The sequence below is a fragment of the Eptatretus burgeri genome, chromosome 11, assembly GCF_056783735.1.
Source record: "Eptatretus burgeri isolate ZD-2024b chromosome 11, Ebu_testis_v1, whole genome shotgun sequence".
NCBI classification, from domain to species: domain Eukaryota; kingdom Metazoa; phylum Chordata; class Myxini; order Myxiniformes; family Myxinidae; genus Eptatretus; species Eptatretus burgeri.
This window is the reverse complement of record NC_140971.1, coordinates 81,171,049-81,194,108: the sequence shown is the minus strand read 5'-3', so window position 1 is coordinate 81,194,108 and position 23,060 is coordinate 81,171,049. Positions and strand designations below refer to the sequence as shown.

At 41.8% G+C, this 23,060-nt stretch overlaps 1 protein-coding gene across 1 annotated transcript in view; it reads left to right on the top strand.

The window, feature by feature from the left end:
* The window catches only part of LOC147017488 (receptor-type tyrosine-protein phosphatase mu-like), a 513,419-nt gene that overhangs the window by 328,755 nt on the left and 161,604 nt on the right, over positions 1-23,060 (top strand). Inside the window, exons 15-16 of the mRNA XM_085847977.1 lie at positions 379-408; positions 1,161-1,315. Of these exons, the coding sequence (XP_085704103.1) occupies positions 379-408; positions 1,161-1,315 (185 nt within the window). The remainder of the gene's footprint in view (positions 1-378; positions 409-1,160; positions 1,316-23,060) is intronic.

Genomic DNA, 23,060 nt, shown 5'->3' with positions numbered 1-23,060 from the left:
TCAAAAACATGCATTGAGTCAGGAATTAGGACGTCAGAAGGACGGGCAAATGATTGTGGAAAAAGAAATACATACATGGACAGCCAGAAATAAAATTCCAATGAGGGAACTTCATTAAAACTTGTGTCTGACTCCATTCATACTGTAAGCAATATTACCAATGCGTATATATCTGTTGAATTTCGTGCTAATCAACATCGGTCTTCCTTGCCGGGGAGACGTGAACTTAAGTGGATACTTATTTAATTCATATACATGAGTAATCCATTAAGTTAGGGCTTAATGGCTGTCAGGTGTTGCTTTTTGAAATGTATAGGCAAGGCATCTGTGATATGAAAAGCTTCAAGTGCAAACCTGCTGTGTTTTTCACCTTGACAGGAGGAGCTCACATTCATACTCCTATTACCTGTAAGTGCCAATTTGCTCCGTACCATGCCTTCACCACATTCAGCTTTTCTCAAGCACAGCTGCTAAAACAGCATTGCTATGTGGTTAGGGCTCTGAGCTCATATGGGGGTGTTTCACATAAATTGTGCTTACAGCTCGGCAGAAGCGAATTGGGGCTATTACTACACGAGGTAGCCATTATGGTGTTGGAATCCTCAGGATCCAAATCGAATTGAATTGCATATTTAAGGCTTTATACGTTAACTTATTTCACTTCATGAAAGAGACAGATTTTTCTCTTGCAGGCAGCAGGTCATGGGGGATGCTTGCCGCTGACTAATTTGCATTACACATGTGTTCCTTCACCGTGTTCAAACACGCAACGTTTTTCTAAGATGTGCTCAACTTTGCTTGATGTGGCTAATTAGTGGTAACCTGCAATCACTTGATTTCCATGACACGCTGCGTTCTATGGGACCGTCATGCCGAGTATCAGATTGCCATGGTTTTGGAAACAATACATGATAATTAACAAGAGAATGTGAGGTTAGGTTGGTGCTTCCTGGTACGGTGTTTTCCACTTGCACTTGCAATGCCGAAGTCACAAACTATGACGGATGTCTAAACACAATGTCACCGGCAGTAGTTGTCTTATGAAGTCAAATGAGCTGGTATGGGGGTAGGGGGCCTCAAACACATCCAAAGATAGATTTTTGTGATGCTCACGTGCTGTTGAGATTCATTGTCACTGTGCTTTCTGAACTGTCCTGCAGGAAGTTGGCAAAGAAACGCAAGGGGAACATGGAGCGCACGCGCCAGGAAATGACGCAGATGGTCAATACGATGGATAAGAGCTACCCTGATCCCAATGGGACACTGGTGGACGAGCCAAGCAACCTCGTAGATACCCAGAACATCACACTGCAGTGTATGTACAAATCTTGCGTTTATAAGATGACATGTCTTTTTCAATCTTTTCGTGTCTTTGTTACTTCGTGATGTCTATCTGTCCATTTAACTGCATGATAACTCAAATGCTTCGTTAAATGAAGCTTAAACTTGGCTTGTATATCCACGGGTGTAGTACTGCCGGAGTGCACTGGAGTGCCGATCCAGCACCTCAATCCATCCGAGGCGGAGCTTAGCTCTTCAACAATTAGAAAAAATACATGCATGCTCACATTCAGTTGAGTTATTGTGCTTTGTGTGCTTTCATGGCCAAATAATCGGGATTAAAGCATGTCCCGAAACTTGGATACGTCGATTCGTTGGCACTTTGTCTCGAGAGCGAGATAATAACAGGACGGGTGAGAGGCAACACAGACCCATATTAATTGCCGAATACAGCAATAGTGGGGCAACTTAGCTAAATATAACATAACAATTGTGCATTTTGTGAGGAAAGCACCAAATTTGGCACACTAGTAGCCGATCATATTATGAACAGATTTGGATGTTGGGCCATCTCAAATTTTTGATGGCAGAGGAAAATGGCTGCCACAGCCATCAGCCGCTGAATTTGAGATGGCCCAATATCCAAATCTGTTCATAATACGATAGGCTACTAGTGTGCCAAATTTGGTGCTTTCCTCACAAAATGCACAATTGTTATGCTAAGTTGCCCCACTACAAGGTGCAGAAGCGATACAAACTTTTCCAACCATTTTATATGAAGTTTTAGTGAATTCTCTTCTGTTTACAAAAAGTAAACATTGCACAATTCACTAAATCTGGATTTATGACATCCCTCATCCTTCAGACAGGCAGGCTGCAGCCCCCTTCCCTCTTTCTTCAGACCTTGAAAAAAAATCACAAGATGGTCAAACACTTCGAATATGTCTTTCAATCCTGAAAAATCTCACACTCTCACTATCTCTCTTTCTGAAGGGGCCATCTGCCAAACTCTCCGATTCGCTTTCTTAACAATCCTCGAGGAAATTCAGTCATTTACACTACTGAGTCTCACTATCAGCCATGATCTTTCATGGGCAAACTACATTTCAAAGTTGGCCTTCAAAGTCAGCTGCCAACTGCGCATCCTTCGTCATACAAAGTCGTTCCTTCGCACAACTGAACTATTCACCAACAAGGCCCTCATCTGCAGCTTTATGGAGTACTTCTCCTCCCTCAGGGCTAGCGCCCCTGCCTCACATATTGCTCAGCTTAATGTCGTGGAAACCAAGGTCTTCAAGATTGTTGGAATCTCCCGCAATGAAGATGAGTCTATGGGTCTATCACATCACCATCGCAGACAGGTCAGTGGTCTCTCTGTCTTCTACCACCTCCTTTCTGGTCTTGCATCCTCTGCTCCTCCTGTGCTTTTCCTCCCCCTCATGTTTCTGCAGGGCACATATGGTCAACCATCAACCCTCTTCTGGTGACCACCTAAATCCTGGATCACTGCACACTTCCACTCATTTGTTCCTCTTTTTTTTTCCCACATGTGGAACCAACTTCCACATTCTCTTCAATCTCACTCTTCAAGACAGCTGTTCCCCACCATCTCAGATCGTCCCTTTAATCCATAACTATGATCTATTCTACCCTCGTTCAACTCCCACCCAGTTTTCCCTCCTGAGAGTTTCCTTATGTATCCATTTTATCCACCTCACGCATCTTCTCTTCCCCCCCCCCTCCCGTTGCTTCACACACCAATTGTTTGTCAGTCTGCCTTTATCTTGGGCTTCTACTCTGATGTTGGTGTTTCTCCCCTCTCTCAACTGTTCCTTTTGGCCTGCTGCATCCTGATCCGTTCAGTGTATTAGTACGAGCTCTTCCACGAGCATCAACTGTACACACAAAAGAAGAACAATAGTTACACCCGAGAAGACATGAAGGCATGGAAAACTTTGAATGCCTCCAACTAAATGAAGTCTGGTTTGATCAATGATATGGCTGTTCTTGCGATGAATGGTTATCACGTTGTGTGAGCAACGTTAGGCATATAATACATCAATGACATGGACTCATGTTGGCAGAACAAATAAACATGACGTTATATACAGTATGTTAACATCATGCCTGCAGTATCTGCTCTGCCATCTCCTTCAACACTCTCGGATGTTCATCCGGCCCCCAACCTTTATCTTCTTTCATCAGCTCCAAGAAAGACACCAACTAATATGAAAAACACAAACTAAACAACTAAATTCCAGCAGATGGGATACCCAGTTTAATTTCCGTCCAAGGGACGGCATACACATTGATGAATCACCCAGCCTGTGAAATACTGGGATGACAGTTTATAGTTGGGCTGGGATTAAAACCCAGTCTCTACAGCTTAGAGGTGAGTGTGCGTGAGCGTACCTCTAGGTCATCCTGCCAGTCCTTACCACATGGAACTGAATAATAAATAAATAAAAACAGCGGTTCGAGACTAACTGATCTGTCTTTTTCTTAAAAGGAGATTCTTAATTGTGCGTGCGTTAATCTTTTGTTTATCATGGTAAAATGTGAGTATTTCATTTATCACTCATATTGGGGACTCAAATGGTTAGTGTCATGTTTTAAGTTGATGTGATGTCATGGTTGGCATTTTTGCAGGGCTCTGGTACCTCACAATTTGGTGCAACACCACTGTGTACATCGCTCTAGCGTGAGCCGAAACGGTGCTGGTTAATTTCTGGTCCAATTCCACATTTGCTTCTGAAAGTGAATCCCTGTTTATAGCACAGAGAAGTTGTTTTATGTCTGACCATTCACCAGTCATTACTTCCACCACCGAAGGTGAAGGAGGTTGTGTTTTCACCCCTTTCTTTTTTTTTTTTCTTGTTACTTTCAAAATCGAAGATTTTTCAAGTGTATTGGTCACTCGATTTTGTTGTGCCGTCTGTCTGTTTGTCTGTTTGTTGCCGACAGGTCGCAATTTTAAACCGATCTTCAATAAACTTCACCACCTGCTAGAGTTTGTCATAAGGAAGAAGCCTATTGTTTTTGAGGTCAAAAGGTCAACATAGGCCAAAGGTCAACAACTTAGGTGAGCTTTCTAAAATTTTTCATCATCTTGACTTGAACTTTGAAGAGGATTTATAAGTTCAGGTCACTGAATTCAACTAGCCAATTATTTTTGAGGTCAACATGAGCCAAAAGGTCAACGCAGGCCCAAGGTCAACAACTGAGGTGGTATTTCTAAAATCCTCAATTTTCATCCGATTCACTTGAAATTTGAAGAGGATTTATATATTTCAGGTCACTGAATTCAACCACCAATTATTTGGAGGTCCACATCGGCCAAAAGGTCAACAGAGGCCGAATTCATAAAATTGTCAATTTTTATCCGATTCACTTGAAATTTGAAGAGGAGTTGCATATTTGGTCATTTAATTCAACCACCTATTATTTTTGAGGTCAAATTTGTTTTGTGTATTTTGTGTCATGCTCTGCACGGTCTTCTTGTTTGTCTGTTTGTATGTTTGTGAGCAGGATATCTCAAAAAGTTGTGGACAGGTTCGGTGTTTGACAAGGATGAACTGATTAGATTTTGGTGAAGATCTAGATCCGGATCTGACTACGAGAATTTTTAAAGTGATTCTTCACCATTGAGAGATTGTGCCAAAATCGATATATCGCACGATATCTCAAAAAGTTTTGCATGGATTTGGAAGAAACTTGTTGGACATGTTGGGTGTACGACAAGGACGAATTCATTAAATTTTGATGAAGATCCGAATTTTGATCTGTATACAAGAATTATTTAAGTTTTTAAAGTGATTCCTCACCGTTGAGGGCTAAAAAAAAGATATAGCACTGTATAGCATTATATTTCAAATATGTTTTAGTCCCGATATGTTCTCGTGGATCAGGCATTACGTGGTGGAGGTATGTGCTCTACCGAGTGCCCTTCTAGTTTGTGCTGTTTCATCGTGATGATTCAAAAAGTTTAGTTGGTTCCATTTCAGATAATATGAATCCTGCTCATGTTTCATGGTTTCCCTCTTATGTCACGAATCGGACACAGTGGCGTAATAGTTCGAATGTCAGCTCTGAGTCTGGAAGGTCGGTGGTTCAATCACTGGCTGAGTTATACCAAAGAATATGTTTCTTTGCATGATGCTTGGCATTTAAAAAGAATATAGCATTGACAAACAACCATAGGTGAGCAACCACTGTGTATTATAATTGATGGGCCTGACAGCCTTCTCTTGTGTTGAAGTTCCTTTGAAGGGAACTTGTATTAATTGCCTTTGGTTTGAAAATCAAGGACAGGCCACATTTCAACAGACAAAATCCAGACAAATCTCACACTCTCACTATGTCTCTTCGAAAGGACCGTTTAGAAAACCCCCCCATCCACTTTCTCAACAATCCTCTGGAAGAAGTCTTTTCTTTCAAGCTTCTGGGTCTCACTATCTGCCATGACCTTTCCTGGGAAAGTCACATTTCCAACCTCGCCTCAAAAGCCAGTCGCCGACTGGGAATCCTCCATCGTGCAAAGTCCTTCCTCGGCCCTCTTGAGCTCCTGACCACTTACAAAGCTTTTGTCCGTAGCCTGATGGAGTACTGCTCTCCCCTCTGGGCTGGTGCTCCTGCCTCCCACCTTTCTCGGATTCACGCTGTCGAAACCAGGGCATTTAAGATCATCGGCATCTCCCGCAATGAAGCTGAGTCTTTGGGCCTCTCACTCAATCACCGCAGGTTGGTCGGTGGTCTTTCTGTCTTCTACCGACTCCTCTCCAGCCTTGCCCCCCCTGCTCTCTCTGCGATTTGTCCCCACCATATTTCCACAGGGCGCTCAAGGTCCGCCAACAACCCCCTTCTGGTAAAACTATCAAAATCACGAATCACTGCTCATCTTCACTCTTTCATTCCTCTTTTTTCCCGCCTTTGGAATAAACTTCCTCATTCCATTCTTTCCCATTCTTCCCTCCAGGCTTTCAAAACAGCTGTTCACCACCACCTTTTATCTTCCCCCATCCAAATCCTCGATCTTTTCTACCCCCGATAATCCACCCAAGCCCACTTCCTTCAATTCCCCTGCTTTCCTTCCTGAAAGTCCCTGTAATGTCCATCTTCTCTTCGCCATGTTCCCCGTCCCATCCCCATCCCTCTCCCTTCCACAGTTCACCTAATGTGTCTGTTCCCCACTGTTTTGTCCCTTCCACTCCCGCCCCTCTTGTCTCATGCCCCCTTGCTGTGAGTTGTGTGTTATACTCTCATACGAGCCTCGACCAAGGTATACAAAAAAAAAAAAAAATTCATTTGTAACCATAACTTTACATTGCATATCAATAAAACTGCAAGAAAGTTACATTTCTCAATCTGCATTATCACGCACACACAAAAAAAATCTGATTTCTGATGAGATCTGTTAAAATGGTAATTTAAAATCTGATTAAAAATAATTAAATTGATGACGTCTCATGAGAACTTTTTTTTAAACCGTTGAAAGTTTGAATCATTGAAGATAACCGATCATCACCAATGCACCAGATTCTTTACAGAGCGTTGGTGCTGCCGAAGCAGTCTCTTGACAAGGGTTATACTGGGTGGTTTGCCATTGCTTTCCCTGCAGTCAGTCATGTCAATAATTTCTAATTTGTTCAGGGTGCCGGCGATAATTCGCCTACTCTTCGTGAAATACACAGTGTGATCGTTAACGTCCACCAACGGCCAATGTTAGCAGATGGGTCGTCCGGCCTATCGTCCTTCCCATGGATGGTGGACACATTGATGCCTCACCCTGCATGCTAAACACCAGGGTCATAGTTTATAGCTGGGTTGAGATTCCAACCCAGGCTGCACAGCTCAACGACTAGTTATACAAACAAAGGCAAGTTCCTTGAAGTCTGAGCTATCCTGAATGCCCTCGAAAGGGCACGGACATGAACCAAGCACGCTGAGAAGGCAATGGCAAACCACCTAGTATAACCCTTGTCAACAACGCTCAGATTGCAATACAACAAATCAAATCATGTCACTACCTATGTCTATCTTCCTTTCTTTTCAAACCATGATACAATGACATCACCTAAATTAATCTATCACTTTTAATGGACTCATTGAATCAGATCTCAACAAACTGATTGTAAAATGGCTCAGCAACCAAGGCATATCGGGAGTATTCCTTGTGACAATATAACTTGCTACCTGTCTTAAACTTGTACATCGTCCCAAAAGTAATCGTGACATTTCCCCAACCACTAATTACAGTGATCTGCTGGTGGTCCACTATTCATGACACATTGAACTGCCTGAGGAGTGACAGATTGTTGTGGTACTGAATGAGGCAAATAGTCAGTCATACAGGTAGTCAGATCCAAGGTAGGTAAGATAGTCAGATCCGTACATAGAATGAACTTAAAATACAATAACCAATTCATGGAACTCATTGTCCCCCACCCCTCCGACAAGGTTGGGGGGGGGGGGTGAAGGACATTAAAATGAGCTCCGTCTGACCGACTCATCATCTGTCCACGTACTTTTTTGTACGCAATATTTCAACAATCATTGAACATTCAGCTTTCATATTGCAGATTTCTATTCCTCATGACATTTCATCAACCTGATTAGATCACAGCTCGATTGGCTGAATTATGTTGTCATGGCAACCATCTCAATAACTTGGCTTGTGCATGTTCAAGATTCTTCAAAAACTGTTCAAGATTTAGCTTTCATATTACACAGATCTATTGACAATACCACCCAAAAGGTGGCAACCTGGATTATCAACTCCTTATTTCTTCATTATGAGACTCCACTTTATAAGTCACTCGATGACCCGTGAACCTATTGAGTTCCCGTTATGCCAGCGGTTGATAAAAAAAATCGTTTCAAAAAGAAAAAGATAGCTCCAGCAAACTATACCGCTGAGGTTGTTTGCATTGATCAAATACTCCCGAAGAGGACTTGACTGAATCGAGAATTGATTTTTTAAATAATTTTTTTGTTGCCTGATTTGAACGAAATTTGATATTGCGCGTCAATGTGAAACAAAGAGATAGTTCCAGCGAGCTATACCACTGAGGTTGTTTGCATTGATTAAATTCTCCCCAAGAGTACTTGACTAAATCGGGAATTGATTTTTTAATAATTTTTTTGTTGCCCGATTTGAACGAAACTTGATAGTGCACACCGCAGGAGAATGGTAGAGTTAGGTGGCCCTAATTTTTTTGCGCTGTCATGTACCGTTTTGGCAGTATTTCAGGAATATATATATATATATATATATATATATATATATATATATATATATATATATATATATATATATATATATATATATATATATATATATATATATATATCTCATGAGAGTTTTGGTAATATATAGATAACTTTGCTTCAGCTTATCCACCTCATTGTTCATTTATCTTAAAAATAGTATACCATTCTACAGACAGCACATCCTCAAGTGGATGTTCTTGCATAAGCTGGGGTTAACATGATGATGCTGACAACATGATACATTAGAACTACAAGAATTTGTTTAAGCCTTTGAGCTTGCAATATCTTTTTATTAGTCGACAAACTTGGAACAATTCGCAGTTCACAATAACATCCAGGATACCAAAGCCAATTCATTTAATTACCTTAGTTTTCTGGAATTTGTGAGGAACTTGGACTTGGGAGGGGGTGAGGTTGTGGACTTTCTGATCCACAATGAAATGGGACTTCAACTAAGTGATTTAGATGATAAATGAGACCTTCAAAGGTGATGATTGAGCTTCAAAATCGAGCAAGTGTCATGGACTGGAGAGTTTGAGTCCAAACACCTGAATATATTTTGTCATTGTGTCCTGTTTGAGTTACTTATCCATTTTCAATTTGGTGACGAAGATGTAGTGAAAGAAGGAAGCTGGTGAAACGTCACCTAAGACAGGGTCTGCTCTTGCTTATTGCTCAAATTAGCGAAATAGATCTAGTTTTACTTTTGATTGGAAGTGCTTTCTTCTTCTTTAAATATATATACAGTAGACTAGGCGTAAGTCGTCACCATCGGGACCGAGAAAAAAGTGACGACTTAGAAATGTGACGACTTACGCGTATGCGAACATTCATGATGACTGTGGGGTTGAAGGATGAAGTCGTGCGTGGCCTGGACACGTATGTGTGAGAGCCGGCTATTGTACCAAAAGGAAAACACAATCCTCAGGGCATAGGTGGGGGTTCATTGGTGAGTTGGAAAGTGATCAAGCAAAGATGGAATTCATGAATCAGTTTATCAAAAGTAAAGATAATGAACAACTGTAAGACAACAACTTCGCCTGCTTATCACAATGATGGGATTGACCAACGAACCCCAGAGACTTTTCTGGCAGCGTCTGCCAGAAAAGCCCAGTCTCATCGGCATTGTACACGTCCCGAGGCTGATACCTTTCCAAGATGTCTTTCAATTTGCCATCCTTCCAGTCGTGCACCACTGCCGAATCCACGCTGCCTGATTCGCCGCACTTCTTGATCTTGCCGATTCCCACCTCACTTTGAATCTGTCTATCCAGTGCATCGGCAAGGTCTCGGCATCATCATGCCCAAGGTCCGCAGCGAATTTACGTGCCTTCAGCAGCAACATTTCACCGTCCAACCGAATATTTGGCTGAGCCGACATTTGCCGAAACCAGATGATGAGCGCGTCATCGACATCTTCAAAGGACACACATTTCACGCGTTTCGCACTTACCACCGGCCTCGCGATGTTCTCCACTTGTCCAAACATCGTGCCCTTATTCTTCAAGATATCGTTCAATGTCTGCCGTTTGATGTCCAACTTCTCAGCTATGGCTGTTTTCTTCATCAGTGGGTTTGCCTTGCAAAACTGGATAATGTCGTATTTTCTTTGTAGGTTTTAGTTGTAAGCTTACGCTTAGTCGCCATTGTCCTGCCTGCAGTGCGATCAACGTGTGTACGCAGTTATAAATAGCCTATCACTGGCGGTGTAAACCAATGAGCGAGCATCACGATTCCATGAAATCGGGATTCTCACGAGGCAGCAGTTCCGTGTGATGAGTTAGGAGTGGTAATTTACTTGAGTTTCCATTACGTGGGAACGGACAACATCTGACGACTTAGACGAAGTGACGACTTAGAGATGACAACTTACAGAGGGATGACCCTTTATTCATAGGGACTTAACATGAGATAAATTCGGGACTTTTTGACGCTGCCTACTTAGGCGAAGTGACGAGTTACATGCTGCCGATTTACGCCTAGTCTACTGTGTATATGTATGTATGGATATATATATATATATATATATATATATATATATATATATATATATATATATATATATATATATATATATATATATATATATATATATATATATATATACACACACACACACACACACACATACTGTACATACAATCAGAAAGTATTCACACCCCTTCACTTTTTCACATTTTGTTGTGTTACAGCCTGAATATAAATGGGTTTAATTAACAAATAATTTTGTCACTGATCTACACAAAATACCCCTCATGTAAAAATGGAAATTTTTTTTTTAGAAATATTTACAAGTTAATTAGAAGTGAAGAGCTGAAATGTCTTGAGTCAATAAGTATTCAACCCCTTTGTTATGACCCTCCAAATTTAGCTAAGGTGCATCCAATTTCCTTTGATCATCCTTCAGATATCTCTACAACCTGATTGAAGTCCACCCTGGCCAATTCAATTGATTGATTCAACATGATTGAGAAAGAAACACCTTTCTAAATAAGGTCCCATAGTTGACAGTGCATGTCAGAGCAGAAACTCTCCTGTGAAGTCCAAGGAACTGTCCCCAGAACTCTGAGATATAATTGTGAAAAGGCATAAATCTGGGGAAGGGTATAAAACAATTTCTAGAGTGTTGAAAGTTCCCAAGAGCACAATCAGCTCCATCATTGGGAAATGGAATGAATATGGAACTACCAGACTCTTCCTTGAGCTGGCCGTCCAACAAAACTGAACAAGCAGGCAAGAAGGACATTGGTCAGGGAGGTGACCAAGAAACCAATGACCACACTGACAGAACCACAGAGTTCCTTGGCTGAGATGGAAGAACCTGGCAGAAGGACAACAATATCTGCAGCACTTCACAAATCTATGCTTTATGGGAGAGTGGCCAGACGGAAGCCACTCCTGAGAAAAAAGGCACATGACAGCCTGACTGGAGTGTGCAAAAAGGCACGTAAAGGACTCTGAGAACATGAGGCAAAATATTACTTGGTCTGATGAGATGAAAATTGAACTTTTTGGCCTGAATACAAAGTGCTACATCTGGTGTAAACCGAACACAGCTCATCACCCATCTAACACCATCCATACCATGAAGCATGGTGGTAGCAGCAGCATGCTGTCGGGATGCTTTTCAGGGACAGACTGGGAGACTTGTAAGGATAGAGGGAAAGCGACTTGAAGGATAGCGGGAAACTTGTAAGGAAAGCGATGTCAAAATGAATGAAGCCAAATACAGGCAAATCTTTGAGGAGAACCTGCTTCAGAGTGCAAAAGACCTGAGACTGCGGTGAAGATTTATGTTCCAACAGGACAATGACCCCAAGCATACAGCCAAAATAACACTGGAATAGCTTCAGCACAAGAATGTGAAAGTCCTTGAGTGGTCCAGCCAAATCCCAGACTTGAATCCCATTGAGAATCTGTGGAAAGACTTGACGTTTGCTGTTCACTGACGTTCCCCATCCAACTTAACAGAGCTTGAGCAATTCTGCTTGGAACAATGGAAGAAAATACCCAAATCCAGATGTGAAAAGCTGATACAGACATACCCAAGAAGACTCGAAGCTGTAATCGCTGTTAAAGATGCTTCTTCAAAGTATTGACTCAGGTGGCTGAATACTTATGTAAATTAGATATTTCTGTATTTCATTTTAAATAAATTTGTTAAAATTTAAAAAAACACGTTTTCACTTTGTCATTATGGGCTATTTTGTGTAGTTTGGTGACAAAATTTTAATTTAATCCATTTTAAATTCAGGCTGTAACACAACAAAATGTGAAAAATTCAAGGGGTGTGAGTACTTTCTGAAGGTACTATAGAGACAATATATTATGTGAAAGCACACACACATCAAAGCTAATTGAAAAGCTTAATGGGGTGCAGACAAATTTTCCTCTATGATGGTTTTTTCGTACCCAACTGTGTTTTTTTGAACAATCGGATACCAACATTTTATGCATCATCTCCAAAAGTACTCCCGCACTGTGTGGCCACAATGACAAAGTTTACACTTACTGGTGTGACAGTTCTGGGGTGATCCAGCTTGTATTAGTCTGTGCTTACATGATGTCAACACGAAAGCATCATCAGATTTATGTCTGATATGGCATTTTGTGTATCAGTTCATGCTGCTGTTCAGCAACGATGGCCATATTGGATGAACATCAAAACACCATCACCCAAATGGCCATTATTTGATACTTCCTCATGCTATCGTGTTCCTGATTTTTTTTTTTTTTGGTGTTCCCTTGTTATTCCTTAAGGGTGCAAATTTTTGAAATGAACCATTTATTCTCTGCACTCACTGGTAGTATTCCAAAAACAATGCTGCCAAAGCATAGGCCACAGCTACTCCCTGGGTAACCAACATAAGTCTAATCTTTTCACCAAGGATAATACGAAGATGCCGTGAGCATTATCGTATGCACCACGCACCAGAGTGATTTCCTCAATATCAGGTTTACCTTTCCTTCTTTCTCAGACTGCATTTCCACAAGTGTTAATTTGATAGATGACACATAATTGCACATACGAGTATGATACATGAAACAAATTATAATGTAGAAAAATAATGGGTGCCCCAACCAGCACACTGTCTTTCGCCTAACTTTGGCAAAGGTTAGAAATGGTCGCAAAAGGATTTCTGAAGTTGGTCCAATGTCGGTAAAAGTGGTCTATTTACCAACCTTCGTCCAACATGGTCCAACAGCAGCCATATCTCATATACTTGATGGGACAATTGCCAACGTTGGCCCAATGGGCCATTGTTTGTCCAATGGGCAAAATGATGTTGGACCAACGGTGGTGCTGATGTTGGGCTGGGCCACATTTTTATAACGCACATGCGCAAAATGCACGATGATATAAATCCGCCATCCTTCTGCATCTCTGATTGCTATTAGAGTGCTTGAATATGAAATTGTATATGGTTTCCATGTTTAAACGATGTAAAGATACTGAGATGACAAAATATGCCTGCAAAATGGAGTATTTAACTAAATGCTCGGAGATTCCAAGATTCCAAATTGGGTTGGGAAAAGTCATGGTTTTTTTATTTATTTATTTTTTCTTCTCGAGCCAAAGAAGACAAATGTAGGAGCTTTAAGGATATCGTTCAGGGTTTATGTATTCACGTTGTCCATCCCTTCCCTCACTTCAAATGACACCACAGCCAACTCAACTCCTGAGAAGGCTGAATGCTTAATTTCTGTGTTTGCTTCCAAATTGTATCCCCAACCCCACACGTTCTGTACCCACCCCACTCCGTCACAACCAACTGTTCCTGCTCTCTGGGCCTTTTTCACCTGAGAATGTGGAGAAGTTTCTGGCAACCCTCGACTCTGATTCTGCTCCTGGACCGGACGGCATCAGCTCACGTGTCCCTAAAATCCTGCCCTATTGCTCTTGCACATACTCTCTCTGCAAGTTTGACACTATCATTTGCCATGGGTCATCTTCCCTCTGCTTGGAAGTTGGCTCACATCACCACATTATATAAACAAAGTGCAAAAATGGATCCTTTTAGTTATAAACCTTACTTCCAGTCATCAGTAAGGTCATGGAATCCATCATCGCAGTTCATATCAAATGCTTCCTTTTCTGCAACAGCCTCATCTCGGATCATCAATTCGGATTTAGACCAGGTCACTCCACATTGGACATGCTGCTTCTGCTCTTCCAGCAATGCATCCATCCATCCATTGGGACCATACTCTGTGCAGAGCGTTGGTGCTGACTAAGCAGTGTCCTTGGCTTTTGGGCACAATTCTGGACGGGTCACCACTCCGACACAGGGTACCAGCAAGCTGGAACTCATTTTGCTGACCTCGGAAGGATGGATGACAGGCAGAGTTAACCCCACCTGGTATTAATTCAACAGCCAAGGGGGATTTAAACTCAGGATCCTTAGATCCCAGGCCCACTGCCCTAACTATTAAGCCAACACCAGGCATCCAACAATGCATGGATGCCCTGAAAGGCAGACATGCGATCAGAACCATCTCGCTAGGCATATCTCAAGCTTTTTATATCGTCTGACATCCCAACTTGCTCTCCAAAATATCTGCCTATGGCTTCCAAGGCCAACTCTACACATGGCTTATTGACTTCCTCTACTCTCGTAGCCAACATGTGGCTCTCAATGGAAACCTTTCATATTCTCCCTGCCAAGGCTCAAGTGCCCCAAAGCAGTGTTCGCAGCGCTGTCCTATTCCTAATCTTCATCAATGATCTCTCTGATGCTCTGAAAAATCCTCTTTATCAATTTGCTGTTGACTCCACCCTCTGCTGTGACATCCCTCATTCTTCATACAGGCAGGCTGCAGCCTCTTCCCTCTCCTCAAATCTTGATAGAATCGTAAGCTGGTCGAACACGTGGAATATGTCTTTCAATCCTTAGTTATCTCACTCTCACTCTCTCCCTCCGAAAAGACCATCAGGCAAATCCTCCCATATACTTTCTTTATAATCCCATCACTCAATCTCATGGGTCTCTCGATCCATCATGATATTTCTTAGGCAAACCACATTTCAAAGTTTGCCTCCAAAGCCATTCGCCGACTGGGCATCCTTTGTCATGCAAAGTCCTTCCTTGGCAACCTGAACTCTTATCCACCGACAAGGCCTTTTCCACCGACAAGGCCTTCTTCCAAAGCTTGATGGAGTACTGCTCTCCTCTCTGGGCTGGCACCCCTGCATCACTGGCTCCCCTGCCCAGCTTGATGCCTTGGAAACCAAGGCAACTTGCTGTTCTTTCACTAACTTGGTGGGCCATGAAGCTGAGCCGATGGGCCTATCGTTTCGCCATCGCCGACAGGTTGGTGGTCTCTCTGTCTTCTGGCACATTCTTTCTGATGTAATGGCCCCACCCCCACCCCCTGCTCCCAAGCTCACCTCTTTCCAAATTCCTTGTTTTTACCTTCCTGTGAGTTTGCTTCTGTATCAATTATGTCCACCCCATATCCAAGTTCTTACCCCTCATTCCTTCTTTGTCCAAGTCTCCATCTATTTTGTTTCTCAATCCTGCTGTTAGTGTTTCCCACCTCTTTCTGCTGTTCCTTTTGTTCTGTTGCATCCTGATCCATTCTGTGTTCTCGCACAAGCCTTGACTATGTATACAAAAAAAAGAATGATTATGTTAATAAAGAAAATGTGGCAGTGCAGTTTGTTGCAATATGTTGGTTCAGCAAATGTGAGTAATTTTGAGGATGCACGTTAAACCTTGCCGATTTGTGCCTGCAATTTCGTTGCTGCAAATCCAGACAACGTAATGACAATTGCTTTGGACTTTTGCCTTGTTGAACTCACCGCTGGAACTTCATGAAGAGGTGGGCATTGGCATTTCTTCTGTTGACACTAACTCAGTTTACTGGATCATGCTTAGCCTCCAAATCCATAATTTTACTGCCTTTAACGAGACTTGAATGCACATCTTCTATATCACCTGCGCACCGCCTATTACTACAATGTCTCCAACTCCTTATTTTTCCTCTAAATCATGAACCAACATATTCACCGAGCCTCAGAAAATTTAGACAAATGAATAGGCAGACAAAATGACACAAAATATAGCAGCAGGGAGCTCAGAGGCCTGATGGCAGCAGAAGAAAAGAGTGATGCGTTTTTCGCAAGAATATGTGACATTTTCATCCTTTCCGAAAGTATGACATGCTTAGCCCGCCTATTGATAATTCACATTTTGCCTCAACATACAGAGCTCTTCTTAATCACTGCCTGTCTCTTGCAATGGGTGTGAACAGACTTAAAAAAAAAAATTGACATCGCTTTTAGCACCGCAAAGCCTTAACCTTTTCTTTACTAGCTGAGCTCTGTTCTCAAAGCAGACTGATGCTGAGGCCCAAGCTTGAAAATGCTACCATCGAAATGACGTGTGAATGTTAAATGAGGCCGTTTGTGCATGCAGTGTGTGTGTGTGTGTGTGTGTGTGTGTGTGTGTGTGTGTGTGTGTGTGTGTGTGTGTGTGTGTGTGTGTGTGTGTGTGTGTGTGTGTGTGTGTGTGTGTGTGTGTGTGTGTTTCATTGGGTGAAATCTGTAATTGAAATCGTCTATTAAACGTACTTTTCAGCATTTCGAAGAAAGAGTGGCAATTTTGGGATGGTTAACCACAATTGTTCTCTGTTCCGGAATGCAAATTGAACTTGTGTAAATTTGAGAAATGTCCTTGATTGGGAGGTTTCAGGTTCGTACCATTTAATGTTAGTAAATTCTAGCATCACCCATGGATATAACAAACACACACACACGCTTTAACTTTTCGGAATAAATGCAAAAATGTATAATTCCTATTGTGGCCCCAGAACCAAGCAAACAATATATTTACAACAGCCTTAAAACAGCCCCTGCAGCTCCTTCCTCTCCCCCACCCTTTCCAACATGATTAATAGTAAATATAATTTCAAACTTACTCTGTACAAGCACAAGCCTCAGATATGTCCTTGCCATTGGTCTTCAGAAGAACCTAATCTCGATACACTGTCCATTCACTGGTAGCCATATCCATCAGGCGAAGGGGGGGGGGGGGTGTTGTGTCACACACTTCTCTCCATTTCCACCGACCACCTGGTCGGGAGCTTGCAGTACGAGCAGGTGCCTGTTCAGCAAGCTAAGAACGTTATCCAAGTCTTTTTGTTGCACAGTGGCACAGACAGCCCTCTGTCTCGGGTATTTTTCCAAGTATCTTTCAGAAGCTTAGTGAGCCATTTCAATCGCAGTAACAATCCTTTTCCCGGACACATAATACAACTTATTTCTCCCCGATCTCTTCAGCTTCTTGGGGTTTCGATGCGTGCACTTCAAACAATCGTTAGCAAAATAGATTCTTCATTTAAAATGTTAGGTTATTATTATAATAATAATAATTATTATTATAATAATTATTATTGCGTCATTGCTGGGAGCACAGTTGAGCTGCTGATGTAGTGCCCCCTGTTTCCAGTAAGTTGGTACTCGTTTTGCTGACCTCAGAAGGATGATAGGCTGAGTCAACCCAACTGGCGTTATTTTAACAGCACGACAGGAGCTTAAACTCAACACCCTAAGATCTTAAACTAGCCACCTTAACCGTTAAGCCAACACCAGGCTTACAGAATGTCTTATGTGTTGGAATACAAAATATCTGAGAGCTGTTTGAATTGCATATGGAGTCTGTAAAGCAGAAATAAGTTGTTCTCAATGGACTTGGCAGCTCAAAGTGTATTATTTTCTTTCAAAGTTTGCCTTGTGTTTGTGAACCATTGGAGTTGCAATTCACGGCTTTGGCATGACTCTGTCATTTTCAATTGCCGAGGCAGGAAATTGTCAGTCCTACCGACACAATGGCTCGCTTTTGTGTACATGGCGGAAACACTTTATTGTTGAACCAGAGATGGAGCACATCAGAGCTCACTTTGTTTGGCATTGCAGGCACACTACACAAGCAATTTGAGATTGGGTCAACTGGCTTAGAAATTCTGTGCAGTGCTCTCATGATTATGCTTTGGAGAAATGTGCAAAGCATTTGCAGCATATTCCCCTTATGTGCTCCGCTGCAATTTACCTAAAGTTTTGCATGCTCCGGCGCTCCATGCCTACTCGCAATAATAACCTCAACCGAGCGGTGCAGTCGTAAATGCAGCGCATTGCCATCGTGGAGCAAAAATGAGCTTATCCAACCCCAGTGTACACCCGCAGCATCCGTATGGTAGAATTGCATTGCTGAACAATTTTACTTGTTACTCCGGCGCATCGAGGATTGTGGCCTGACACAGATTGGTATCGTCATCTATCATGATAATGCGAAAATGTTCTTACATAATTAGAACTGCAGTTTTTTTTAATTTAGAAACACCAAGTTTCTTTTAGCGAGACTCTTGGTTGCAAGTATATGAGAGGCGTATGAAAAGCTACAAATTGCCTCACTTGTCTTCCTTGTTTGTACGCCGTGTGTGTACGTGCAAGTGACCATGGTTGGGTATTTATTCTTACGTCAGCACACATACAGTAGTCAGAAATTTGCATTGGCTTCTGCAGTTTGCTTTGTATCTGTCGTGTCCACCTCTTTCCAAATTTCGAGAACTGATTCTGACGGTCAGAGATGTCGTCTTCCCATATTTCCTGTCCTTTATTTCATAAAGCGCACAATGGTGTTGTTTGAGCCCGTACACTTGCCAGAGTGTTGGTGCTGCAGAAGTAGTATCATGGCAAGGAATGCAATGGGTGGTTTGCCGTTGCCTTTTCAATGATAGCAGTCAGGGAAGCAATTTGGAATTTGACCTGGGTGCCAGTACATAATGACCTACTTTTTGTGAAAGTTACCATGGGGTTTTTTTAAACCATGATTAGCATCACCAGTAGCATCAAATGCTGGCTGATTGGATCCCAGCTCAAAAACCCCCTCCCCGTCTGACAGGCTTCATGTTCGTTGGTAGAACACCATGATTGCATAAAACCATGGTGACAGTTTACAGTCTGGTCAGTAATCAAACCCAGACTAGATAGCTGAAAGGTAAGTGCACATACCTGGGGTGTGTTCAGTTACCACGCAGCTAGCTAGAGCTTGCCAAGCCAGCCGTTCCTTACGAAAGGATTTGAATGGAGTGCTTGCTTGAGTGCGTAAGCCACTTAGCGAGCAGTCCACAAGAAACGGTCCACTGTCCACTGTGGGAATGTCCACTCGAAAGACAGCACACCACATTCAAGCAGCAAGCACCAATCTTACCAACGTGGCTGCGTGTGAAAACCTTATTCAAACAGTGAACATTCGTGCCCTGTAAAACCTGGCCCCCGCAGGTAACCCGTGCACGTCCCGACCCGATAAAATGTTTTTTGTGATGATTGAAATCTGTAATTTCACTTGGATTATTTCACATTCATCAATAATAGTAAATTATATCATTCATGACTTGTCATTTTAAATGGAAAACACATAAAAGTACGGGATCTTAAAAGACAACAATTGAAGTGAATCAGTCAGATGCCTCATTTTAACATACATAATAAATATACAAGTAAATTATTAAAATCTCCTCTCCTGTTCCACATCAAATGCTTTGTTTCTTCATATAAACCATTTCAACATGTGCTGAGGTCACTGACTAGTCTCATCAAAGGTAAATTTAACATAATTTTATTTTTGCTGGAAATCAAGCAAGCAATGTCCATCCACTGCATGAAGTTTACAAATATAAACGAGTTAAACAGTTTTTCGGAACATACATTGCAATAAACGAAGCCCTTTGTCTTAATTCCTTGATAGCTTGTACCACAAGTTAGGTTGATGAGTAAACTTGCATAAAAAGCCCATCAAAAATGACGGGTTGGAGAAATGGCAACAAAATATGCAATGAGACTGGAAGATATGATGTTTCGGAGAAAGTAAAAACGTTATTTTAAAACACTCCGTGTACAAATTAATGTGATCCTACTTTCTTTATATTTTGGGTCCTTTCGTTTCGATGGTACAGCCTCGTGAGCATGCTAAAGTCTGAAGCCTCGGCCTCGTGTCAGGTGTGCTTGTATCGTCTTTATTTATGAGACATCTTATGGATGTAAATGTACTCATTTTTTACTCTGTGCGTGATTCACATCATGTGCAGCGAATTTCACCTCCTTGCACCTTGTATTTATTGTTATTTTTACATCCTCGTGGAGGATCTCTAAGTCTTACTCACATTGTTGTTCTTGTGGACTTTTTTGTTTCACAGCCAACAGTTTTCATCGAAACTTCCTGAAACTTGGCGTACATATGTAAAAATACCCTGCACAAACAGTAACAATCTCCGATTTTGAAAATTCCTCCAAGAAAAAAAGTTGTGACGTTAAAATATCTCCTCAAATGGAAATCGCCTCAAAAATTATCTCTGAAACTAGGCGAGCTTTTTGAATTCTGTTTTTTGGGAATCTAACAGGGCATTAGCAGAGATGAATTCCCGCACATATGAAACATCACTATGGCGTCATATCAATTTTTATGATATCATTCCTATTTTTTGACATTTTTTGTTTTTGTTTCACAGCCTACAGTTTTCATCGAAACTTCCTGAAACTTGGCATATATATATGTAAAAATTCCCTGCGCAGACAGTAACCATCTCCTATTGTGAAAATTCCTCCTAGAAAAAAAAGTTATGACATCAAAATATCTCCCCTAATGGAAATCGCCTAAAACATTATCTCCGAAACGAGGCAAGCTTTTTGAATTCTGTTTGCGCGAATCGAACAGGGCATTAGCAGAGATGAATTACCGCACATATGATACATCACTATGACGTCATATCAATTTTTATGACGTCATTCCTGTTTTTTGACATTTTTGTTTCACAACCCAGAGTTTTCATCGGATCTTCGTGAAGCTTGCCATGTATATGCAGAACACCCACGCGCAGGCAGTAACCATCTCCGATTTTGGAAATTCTTCCGAGAAAAAAAGTTGACGTCATAATATCGCCGCTAATGGAAATTGCCTATACCATTATCTCCGAAACTAGGCAAGCTGTTTGAATTTTGTTTGCGGGAATCAAGCCGGGCATTAGCACAGATAATTTATCGCAAACCTGATACATCACAATGATGTCATATTCGTTTTTCTGACGTCATCATTAAGAGGACGAGGATCTTAGCTCATTCGAGCTTGTTTAAAAACGCTTCTGTACTCCGCCATTGAGGCCCAGTTGCAAGTCACCGTCTACAATTCCAATTGAAGAGACGTAATTTCTCTTTTATGGAAAATATTTTTTGAGTATTTTTTTAATCCTCAAAAATATACCGTTATGAAAAAACAGTCGTGTTAAAAGATTGGCCTTGAAAACCATACTCAAATCGTCCTTATGAACACGGACAGACAAATGCACACTGTGTTTTACATTGGTGGATGTGGGACTTGACACAAGTTGAAGTAATAACATGATGACTTGAGACTTGCCCTCAAAGACTTAAGACTTACGTCAGACTTTGCTCAAGTGACTTGTTGACATATCTGCAGCCTACACATCAACACCTCATCCTGCAAGTGAAACACCAGGATGACAGTTTATTGCTGGGCCAAGATTTGAACAAAGCCTGGACAGCTCAAATGCAAATTTGCACACCTCTAGGTTATCCTGCTAACCTCACAAAATACTGTTCTTGCAGAAACTGTAAATATTAATAATTTTTGTGGGAATAAAAATGTTATGGAGCATTACTAACTTGATTGCCCATCACGATGTGCATCGCTGATTGTGCCAGACAAGTCTGCTGATGAGATCATGCGCTTCAATATGCTTTATTACGTCAAAGGCTTTGTGAGAAGGAAAGTGTTGTGGGTTATCTGAGCGCTCAATGTGTCTCCAATTCGATCTCACTTACAACTGTAATTTCTAACTCGTTTCATTCCTTGATGGAATTTTGACAATTATATTTCTTTTTCTCAATTTACTTCGTTTTTTTCTTTAGATAAATTCACTGTAACTGTCTCATTGCAAAGCAGATAATTTCATACAGCCCAAATGTTTTTTTTTTTCTTTAAAGATTTTCTCTTCTCCAAACATTTCAAGAAATATCTTTTGAAGTACAATATATCGTTCTTTTTAACAGAGACTATTCAAAACACTTCCCCTGTTAATTCACATGGCGCCACCTGTCCACTTGCGTGTTTCATGTACAAAATAGTGGGACCTTTCACCACTCGCCCTCAAGTATTATGAGACTAAGGATTAGTCACTCCTCAGGTGTCATTTCCCTCGTCTCTGTATCTGCTCCGACTGAGGCGAGTGACCTCACAGTGAAGGATGCATTCTTTGCCACACTCGTGTCTGTGGTTGATCATTGCCCCAGGCGAGATACTCTTCTTGTCTTGGGGGATTTCAATGCATCTACTGGAACTGATAGGGATGGTTATGAGGTGTGTGTTGGTCTCCCTGGGTCTGGAACTGTGAACCAGAATAGCACTAAGTTCCTTGACCTTGCAATAAGTCATGGGCTTAGGGTGGCTGGTTCATGGTTTCAGTGTCAACAGGCTCGGCTCTGGAATTGGTATTCCAACGCTGGCGGTGTGGCAAAGGAGATTGACCATGTTCTCGTTGATGGTCACTGGAGGATGATCCAGAAATGCAGGGTCGACCGAAGTGCTCAGTTCCTCAATACCGATCACAGGCTTGTAGCAACTCTGAAGTTGCTCGAAACTTCTCAATTTACTTCGTTTATTTACTTCCTCAAGAGCCATGAGGCCTATGTGTGAGGAATCTGTGAGGGGGTAGAGCATCACCTGTGGTCAAGTGATTCTCATCCTGCTTGCAGGGAAATTTGCGCATTGTGTTCCTCCAAGCCCGCCCCTCGGTGTACTGCAATTAGAGCGGAGGGTGGTGGGCTCTTGACAGAGGAGTCCAAAGTGAAAGCCCGCTGGGCCGGTTACTTTGAGAGGCTGCACCAGCCTGATCCACCAGCCGTTGAGCTGGATATCAGGGGTATTTCTATCCCCATTTCTGACCCTCCAATCAACTGCAATTCACCTTCATTTGTGGAAACACAGGCTGCGGTA